Here is a 9,846-nt window from a genome sequence, read left to right as displayed (position 1 = left end):
TTTATTTGACATATTAAATTTTAAAATGATCCTGAAGGCTGATTTAAATTTCAAAATGGTGTCTTCCAGTTTAAATGTTAACTTTAAAAAGAAGATGCAATTTTAACCATGGTAAAGAGGGATATCAAAGAACTAAGTTATAATAATAATAATAATAATAATAAGCATTTATTTTATATAACGCCTTACCAGAAGCTCAAAGCGCTTTACAAAAACAATTATAACATAAAAACAAACAGACAAACTATCCTAACGGAGAAGCGGCGAATAAACAGCGCCAGCGTCCTCTCACGTCAGGGTCCGGCAGTAGACAACAAAAAGTTGCTGTCAATATAACATTCCAGGCAGTGTTGAAACTGTGTGGTAAATGGTAATGATTGAGGATCATTAAATGGAAAGAAAAGACCCCCCCCCCCCCCAAGAACATATTTACAGATTGAAACGAGGGTTTTGTCGCATAAAACTGTATATAAGGTGATTTTGGTTATATTGGCAGGTTGCTTCAAATGTTACAGCATTGTTTTTCATTGTAAACAAGTAAAAATCCATATGGTTTGACTTATATCAGAGTGAAACTGGTTTGTGTGCTGCAATCCCTTTTGATGCCTTTCTAAATCAACCCTCCTTAAATCTCATTTATTTAATAAAACGGTCATGTCCTCTTGCCTTGATGGCAGAAAGTATTGGAGGTGGACCTGTTACGAGTTAAGTTGAGTTTAGTTTATTGTCACGTGTACAGTGAAAAGCTTTAATTGCGCGCTAACCACGTCATCGGAAAGACTACATGATTATAATCGAGTCATCCACAGTATACAGATACATGATAAAGGGGATAACATGAATAACGTTTAGTGCAAGATAAAGTCCGGTCAAAGATAGCCCGAGGGTCTCCAATGAGGTAGATAGTATCTCAGGACTGCTCTCTAGTTGTTGGTAGGATGGTTCATTGCCTGGTAACAGCTGGGAAGCAAAATCAGTGAAATGCTGCAATCACGACACAGTCCCTTCACCATTTTGTTTGGAATTAGCATCTTAATTGTGCTGTGATTAAAACCATTGAGTTCCCTTTCCACCCACCATACCCCTCCATTCATCCACCTCCATTGCAGTTAATGCCCCAAACGCAGCAGATCCAGCCTCCCCTTGCACATGCCCCTGTGTTAACCCAAGCCCAGAATCTCCCAGCAAGCACAACGCATCCCCAAGCCGGGCCCCACCAGGTTCCACCACAGCCGCCAAATGCCCAGCATTCCTTCTTCCCATCAGGAACTCCTAACATTGCCTCTTTGTTGGAAACCTCCACCTAATTGTACAGCGCTTATTTTTAAGTTTAGCATATCTGATGAAAGTTCATAAAGCATTTAGGACTGCAGACGCTGGTTAATACACAAAAAATTGCAAAGTGCTTGAGTAACTCAGCTGGTAAGGCAGCATCTCTGGAGTGCATGGGTAGGTGCTGTTTCAGGTTGGGACCCTTCTGACCATTTACTTAGTTTGACCAAATACTAGAATAAGCAGGTACTAATTTGAGCAATTACTAATTGATGATTTGTGCTATTTTTTTTAAATCAAAACAGATCAGCAGGCCAAACTCACCATCTGAAGGGGAGAGTTCTGACAGCCGCAGTGTGAATGATGAAGGAAGCAGCGATCCAAAGGATATTGATCAGGACAATCGCAGCACGTCACCAAGTATACCAAGCCCAAGGGACAATGAGAGTGATTCTGACTCCTCGGCCCAGCAGCAAGTGCTGCAGTCTCAGCCTCAAGTCCTTCAGAGTCCATGTGCCTCCATGCCTCTAACTTCGCTGGAACCGCCACAAATGCCTCCACCGGCATCTTCCTGCGCCATGTCGATTCCTCAAACGTTGTCCCCAGTTCCACTGCCTCGGAGCCAGACGCCGCCTCATTCTCTGATACAGCCTACGCCGCAGCTACATCCCCAGAGACTCACGTCGCCTCACCCGCCGATCCAGCAGCAGCTGCAGCCTCAATCGCAGCCCCCGCTGCATTCGCTGGTGCAGCCGCTGCCTCACCCGCTGCAGGCCCCCGCTCACATCCAGCACCAGCTGCAGGGGCCACCGTTCTCCATCAACCCCCCGCCTCAGATGGCGCAGGCCTCCTCCGCCCAGGTGCCGGCCACGGGGCAGCCGCACACTCCGGCGCAGGTCCCAGTGCAGCCTCCGCCCGCCCAGCCCCAGCCTTTGCTGCCTGCCCCTGTCACGATGCCTCATATTAAACCGCCGCCCACGACCCCAATTACACCCATTTCCAACCAGCAGTCCCATAAACCACCTACCCATCTCGCAGGCCATCCTCCATTCCCACAGATGCCTTCAAACCTCCCGCCTCCTCCAGCTTTAAAACCGCTGAGTTCCCTTTCTACCCACCATACACCCTCCGTTCATCCACCACCATTGCAGTTAATGCCCCAAACGCAGCAGATCCTGCCTCCCCCCGCACAACCCCCTGTATTAACCCAAGCCCAGAATCTCCCAGCAAGCGCAACGCATCCCCAAGCCGTGCCCCACCAAGTCCCTCCCCAGCCGTCATATGCCCAGCATTCCTTCATCCCGTCTGGTGCTCCCAATATTGCGTCTTCGACGGCAACCTCCGCCTCCAGCGTGGCGCCAATTTCCACCATTCAGCCTACAGCGTCCATCGTGACATCCATGTGTTCCACCGGCAACGTTACAAACACTCCTCCCGCCACCATGACCAACATTCAGATTAAAGAGGAAGTCCCGGACGAGCAAGAGGATCCAGATAGCCCCCCACCATCTCCAAACAGAAGTCCATCTCCAGAACCAACGGTGGTTAGCATTCCGAGCCACGCCAGTCAGTCAGCCAGGTGACCTTTCTTTATGTATTCATTATTACCGATCATTTTATAAAATATGTTGAATAACTAGTGCTATTCAAAATGCTTTAAAAAAAAATTATGCCTGGTGTAATTATATATGAGGTGATATTTTTCTGTTCAAAAACTTATTATCGCAAGCTTTTGGTTTTATTTTGCCCTGTAACTTGCAAATAAAAAACTGTAAGTTTTGGTTTACCGACGTTTCCCCTTTGTGCATTGTTTCAGGTTCATTAAGTATTTGGATCGTGGCTACAACTCCTGTGGAAGAACAGACTTCTACTTTGTACCATTGCAAGGCTCAAAGCTGGCCAAGAAGCGGGAAGAAGTGATAGAGAAGGCCAGGCGAGAAGCGGAGCAGAAGGCCAAGGAAGAGAAGGAGAAGGAAAAGGAGAAAGAGAAAGAGAGGGAAAGAGAGCGGGAACGTGAGAGGGAAGCGGAGAGAGCAGCGGTAGGTGCACCGTGTTGGAATGGCTGACTGGTTTGGCCAAATGCCCATAAATATAAGGGTTGCTAATAAATCCAACAGAGAATTAGAGAGAAACTACTTTCCTAGAGAGTGGTTCAAAACGTGGAACTCACTACTTCGGGGAGAAGCTGGGGTGAACAGGTTAAATGTATTTATTCAATAGCTAGGTAAGCTCGCAAGGGAGGGGAAAACATGATTCACTGATGCAATTGAAGAGCATAGGTAGTCCGTCCCCCCCGACATCAATTATCTGAACCCATGCTGGTGGGGTAAAGCTAGCCAATACTTCGTGCAGCTCAACTCTGAACTCTCTTACAGAAATTATTGAAAATAAATAATACTACTTATTACTACTTACAATAACTGCAAAAGAATTACATGATACACGATTTTACAAGAAATGCTACCTTACAGAGCTATAATTTTTTGTGTTAAAAAAGACCTGCATAGTTTCAACTCTTAACTGTAATTGTTCGTTCAACTCACTAATCAACTCTGAAGACCCCTCTCCCTTGCACAGATTAATCCGACCTGACTTTAGATTTTTTTCGGTTCCCAAGTTCATCTACCACCCTCCCCAACCCTCCATTATATGATATAAAAAATGTACTAATGACGTTTGATTGATTAAACCCCTCCTCTTTACATTCAACAAACTCTTCTGTGTCTAACTTGCTCTTCTAAGTCCTCGCATTTGAACCTAGTTAGGCTAATTCGTCCCTTATCATCAATTTTCACAGAATGACTGATTTAATGTGGGAGGAGCTCTAAGTGGATCAGCACCTTGAGAAGTTTCTACAGCACTGAATTTTTGCAGTCAGACTGTGGAAAAACAGAACCTTAGCTGTGTCTTTGAGCTAACCTAGTTTGTGAATGGAAAAAACTTTTCCTCACACTTTCTTCAAATCACAGCATGTGTTTTTGGTTAAACATTGCTGTAAAAATAGATCTAGAGGTCTCATGGAATGCTGGGCAAGAATTTGTCCAATCTTTGGTTTTTGATGGTCCATCAGGAGTCAAATCCACTTCAATAGGTCACTGTTGTCAAGAGACGTGGAATAGATGGTAGAACATAAACCCTGGCACAGACAAGTTGGGCTGAATGCCTTGTATGTTCCCTGCAACAAGTATGAAATAGCACTGTTCATGTTATAGGAGCAGAATTAGGCCATTCGGCCCATCAAGTCTACTCCGCCATCCAATCATGGCTGATTTATCTTTCCCTCTCAACCCCATTCTCTTGCCTTCTCCCCATAATCCCTGACACCCATACTAATCAAGAAATTGTGTGGCACTATCACCAGTGAACATCTTTTCGGTGCTCAGAAGCTGCTTTGTCAATGGTTGATATGTCCTGCTGTCCGTAATCGGAAGTGAGGAATGAATTATTATCTGGAGCAGAATCGTGCATTTCTGGCAAAAATACCCTGCCCCAGGTTTAGCAGTAAGTTGTCTGCCCCCGTTCATTTCCCTGGGAAATGCTTGGCAGACTTACCTCATGGAAAAAAGAGAAACCATCGTTTAAAAAAACCCATGCACAAATGACTAACTGCTCCCAGTAGCTACCCTGATATCTATTTCATCTACCACCAGCTCACTTTGCCAATTAGAAAAGTTGGGTTTTATCTGCAGTGATATTTTATATCCTGACCCATTTACTGATGAAGAGATTCTCTTACTGTTCGTGCGATTCTGGTGTTTTCAAAAACTAATGGAAAACAGCTGCAATATAGTCTAAATTTGGATTGCAGGAGTTCTGTTGTTAATGTACTGTCTATTAAAATGTTCGAAGCCTTTTGCCAAATGATAAAATGTTGAAGAATATTATTCAAATTCCAACTTAACTATTGCAATAAAGGAAAAGTGATCAATTGTATACAAATCCTCCAGGTTTTGTAAATCGTTGTTCAAACAATTATCTCTTTTCCGTAGTTATTTGCTGCTTCTTAGATTTGATAGCAATTCACATAGTTCACATAAATGCATTTTTGCAAATGTAGACGTTGAACTATCACAGCAGGTTAATTATCCTCCATAATGGTGAATGACAAGTTTTGGTGCTGAGTGTTTGCTAATAGGAACTAGAAATTAAAAAAAGATGATGAGAAAAAGCATGTCAGCAAATAAACCGTGTGAAGAAAGGGAGCCAACATATTAAGTTAGATTAATCCTGATCATTTCACAGAGGGTAGTGAGTCTCTACATTTCTCTACCCTGGAAAGCTGCCGAGACAAGATCATCAAAGAAATTTAAAGAGAAGATGGATTCGCTTTGGAAAGATCAAGTAGTTGAGGGTTATTTTGGGACTCCTTAACAGAAGAATTGTGACCTGGAACTGGCTAATGCAATCATGCTGAATGCCAGGGCGGGCTTGAGAGGTTGAGTGACCAACCCCTAGGGTGGCACGGTAGGGTACTTGGAGAGTTGATGCCTCACAATGCCAGAGACCCAGATTCAATCCGGACTATGGGTGCTGTCTGTGCGGGGTTTCTACGTTCTCCCTGTGACCGCGTGGATTTTCTCTGCGTGCTCCGGTTTCCTCCCACATTCCAAAGACGTACAAGTTAATTGGCTTCGGTAAAATTTTTAATTGTCACTAATGTGTAGGATAGTGCTGGTGTATGGGGTGATTGCTGATTGGCATGGACTCGGTGGGCCGAAGGGCCTGATTCCACGCTGTATCTCCACAAAGTCTAACGTCATGCTCCTATTTCCTTGTGGCTAATTTGCCGTGATTTTTAGCATTTTACAGTTTTCATTCCCAGAATGTGCACTTTTCTTTTTATTAAATTCTGTAAAATTGATTCCTTGACAGAAAGCATCCAGCTCATCCCATGAGAGCCGCATGACAGAATCTCAACTTGTTGGACCAACGCATTTAAGACCTTCGTTTGAGCCTCCACCAACGACCATTGCAGCTGTTCCTCCTTACATTGGACCGGATACCCCGGCACTAAGGACACTCAGTGAATATGCAAGGCCACACGTCATGTCTCCAACCAACCGTAACCACCCATTCTTTGTTCCATTAAATGCATCTGATCCCATCCTGGCGTACCACATGCCCAGCCTCTACAGCGCTGACCATGGGATGAGAGAAAGAGAACTGCGCGAGCGAGAGATTCGGGAGAGAGAGATTCGCGAAAGGGAATTCCGTGAGAGGATGAAGCCAGGCTTTGAGGTTAAGCCACCTGAACTGGAAGGCCTTCACCCAGCTGCTAATCCCATGGATCCATTTGCTAGGCACGGTGCCTTGACAATCCAACCCGCAGCGGGGGTTCATCCGTTCCCTCCTTTCCACCACGGCTTGAATCCATTGGAAAGAGAAAGACTCGCTCTTGCGGGCCCTCAGCTGCGGCCCGAGATGTCCTACGCTGACAGACTGGCAGCAGAGAGAATACACGCTGAGCGCATGGCATCACTTGCAAATGACCCACTTACAAGACTACAGATGTTCAATGTGACGCCACATCACCATCAACATTCACACATACATTCACACTTACACCTACATCAGCAAGACCCGTTGCATCAAGGTAAGTTGACTGGATGCTGATTATAAACAACCAAAAGGATGTTTAACCATATGCCAAGCCGGCTTGTATCTTATCTTTAGAATGTGAAGATACTTTTGCTGAGTGGATACAACTAGAAAGAAGGCTTTTGGTTGCACACCTTCACCACCAGTTTTATGATTTCCTTACAGATGCAGAATGCATTTTAGGGGCAGCACAGCAGCGCAGCTTGTAGAGTTGCCACAGCAACAAAGACCTGGGTTCAATCCTGATCTTGGATTCTATCTGTGTGGAATTTCCATACTCCCTGTGATCATGTGGGTTTCCTCCGGGTGCTTTGATTCCCCCCCCCATATCATAAGTTTTTGTAGGTTAATTGACTGCTGGAAATTTCCGCTTGTGTGCAGGTGAGTGATGGAATCCGGGGGTAATTGATGACAATATGGGGAGAATAAAGTTAGTGTAGGAAGGAACTGCAGATGCTGGTATGCACCGAAGATAGACACAAAATGCTGGAGTAACTCGGTAGGACAGGCAGCATCTCTGGATAGAAGGAATGGGTGACGTTTTGGGTCGAGACCCTTCCTCAAGCTGTAGAAGGGTCTTCTACAGAAGAAGACTTTTGACCTGAACGTCACCCCTTCCTTCTATCCAGAGATGCTGCCTGTCCCGCTGAGTTACTCCAGCATTTTGTGTCTATCTTGAGAAGAAATTTAGATTAGATTGGTGTAAATGGGTGGTTGTTGGTCAGCACAGACTCTGTGAGCCAAAGGGTATGTTTCTACGCTGTATCTCTTTATGACTGACATTTTGTTGGTGTTTTTAAAATTGGGTTGAGGTGGAATTTCTACTTTGGCAGCTGTTGGGATATAATGCTCAATTGTACGGAAATCTTCTCCACAAATCAGTTCAATCAAGAAGCGCAACAGAATGTAATTCGTCATCTTTTTTTTTTCCAGCACTATATTTAATCAGATACTCGCCCACTTTTTTATTAAAACTCCTGAAACTGTACAGAGGGATCAGTAAAAAAACAGTTAGCCAGTAACATTTAGCTGCCTGAATAGCTGACAATCACTTTTATAAGAAAAAAGTGTGACAAATCCATTTCATAATTTTTCTATTTTCTATTTCTAATTTTTCTATTATTCATGAATTGACAATAAAAGAAGTGTAGTCTGAAGAAGGGTCTCGACCCGAAACGTCACCCATTCCTTCTCTCCCTAGATGCTGCCTGACCTGCTGAGTTACTCCAGCATTTTGTGAATAAAAGAAGTGTATTTTGTTTTATTTTTATATAATGTCGCAAATGTGGCAACTGGTGACTGCAAAGCAGAAAGAAGCACAAGTACAATTTGAAGAGGATTTTTCAGGGCACACAATTGTGTGAATCTTATGATTTTTGACCTGGCCTGATATTGGTTTATTGGATCTGGAACTAGCAATAATATCACACAATTTTTACCGTACTGGTTTTCTGCAGAACAACTTTTTATTTAAAATTACCTGGTTTAATCCATTCTGGCAATTAAGAGCAAGAACTGTGTTCTAGTCTTTTGAACATGAAGCTCTACCATGTGATATACTTTCCATTATTGATTTTTTAATTTCATGCTAGTAAGTTCTCAAAATTTAAGACATATGAATGCAGTAAATGAAGTTGTAAAAGTGGTCCCTGCCACCAATAAAAATGATGAAGAAACAACATTTCTGAAAGTATATAATGTATATTATAATATACATCATCAGAATGAAGATTAAACACCGTCTTTCACTAATTAATGCATCATTGAATGAGAAATGATTGGGATGAATTAAGATTGTCTGTCTTGGCAAGTTGGGCTGAAGCTCTTTGACTACTTAGTTTTTAATCAACATTAATTATGATTACACAAATTTAGTACCAATGGAAGAGCTCTTTTTCCTCAGTTTTTTAATATTTTACACATTTCAGTACTTTAGCATTTTTCTGAACAATAAAAAATATTAAATCTTTTGTTTCTCTTAAGTAAAATATTTAGTGATAAGGTCACTGTACACATTAAGTACATTTAGTCCAACCCAGGTTAAAAAACATCCAACCGTTGTACGCCAATCTTTGATCACCTGCACATTAGTTCTATGCCCTACATACTGGGGTCAATTTGCAGAGGCTAATTAACCGACAACCCAGCACGTCTTTGGGATGTGGGAGGAAACCGAAGCACCTGGAGAAACCCCACATGGTCACAGGGAGAATGTGCAAACTCCATACAGGCAGCACCCAAGGTCAGGATCGAATCCAGGTCTCTGGTGATAAGAGGCAGCAGCTCTACTGATGCACCACCGTGCTGCCCAAATCACTATCGGTGCAAAATATTATTTTTCAGAAAACATGGAGACATAAAATGCTAATGTCTGAAACGATAAATATTTTCAAGCAAATATATTTTCAATGTACAAGTTCCATGTTATCAGAAAACATCAATGATCAAAATCATGAGCTGCCATCCCTTACAAACTCAAACGCAGTGCTTTTTGTTTCCCTGGCAACCCAGGTTAGCTATCATTTAACGTTGAAGTCTAATCAAATCGGATATTGCGACACAATATTTGGTGGTTCTTTTCTTTTAAAAATGTGTAATTAAGATAAAATTAGGATGAGTAATAAAATTGCATAGCAGCAGGAGAAGGTACTTGCCTTTGCGTTGAGAGTGCACATTCTCAACTCCCACTTACAGGAACTGCTTAGCTCACAGTTGCGAATGTGGGAGGAAATCTCAAACAGCCACTCTCAACACTGAGGTAAGTGTCTTGGTACACCATTAGAAAATATGAATGATCTTTTTCCACTCTCGCACTTACCAATAAACGATGCTGAACTATTGTGGACGCATAATACATTGAGTGCAGTAATATAAGATAGCCGAACACAATAATAAAACAGGGTTTGATCGGTCAAAGAATAAAATCCAAGCTGAGCAAGACAAAAGCAATAACTGCAGATTTTTTTCTTCTTAGTA

At 42.8% G+C, this 9,846-nt stretch overlaps 1 protein-coding gene across 1 annotated transcript in view; it reads left to right on the top strand.

The window, feature by feature from the left end:
- Nucleotides 1-1,577: 1,577 nt before the first annotated feature.
- LOC144591652 (arginine-glutamic acid dipeptide repeats protein-like) overlaps nucleotides 1,578-9,846 on the top strand; it is a gene marked incomplete at its 5' end in the record, with an annotated part of 28,045 nt that continues 19,776 nt past the window's right edge. Inside the window, 3 exons of the mRNA XM_078395701.1 lie at nucleotides 1,578-2,851; nucleotides 3,089-3,311; nucleotides 6,145-6,865. Coding sequence (XP_078251827.1) covers nucleotides 1,578-2,851; nucleotides 3,089-3,311; nucleotides 6,145-6,865 — 2,218 coding nt within the window. The remainder of the gene's footprint in view (nucleotides 2,852-3,088; nucleotides 3,312-6,144; nucleotides 6,866-9,846) is intronic.

The sequence above is a fragment of the Rhinoraja longicauda genome, unplaced genomic scaffold, assembly GCF_053455715.1.
Source record: "Rhinoraja longicauda isolate Sanriku21f unplaced genomic scaffold, sRhiLon1.1 Scf001345, whole genome shotgun sequence".
Lineage (NCBI taxonomy): Eukaryota > Metazoa > Chordata > Chondrichthyes > Rajiformes > Arhynchobatidae > Rhinoraja > Rhinoraja longicauda.
The sequence above is the reverse complement of the archived record's forward strand: the minus strand, read 5'-3'. Positions and strand labels throughout refer to the sequence as shown.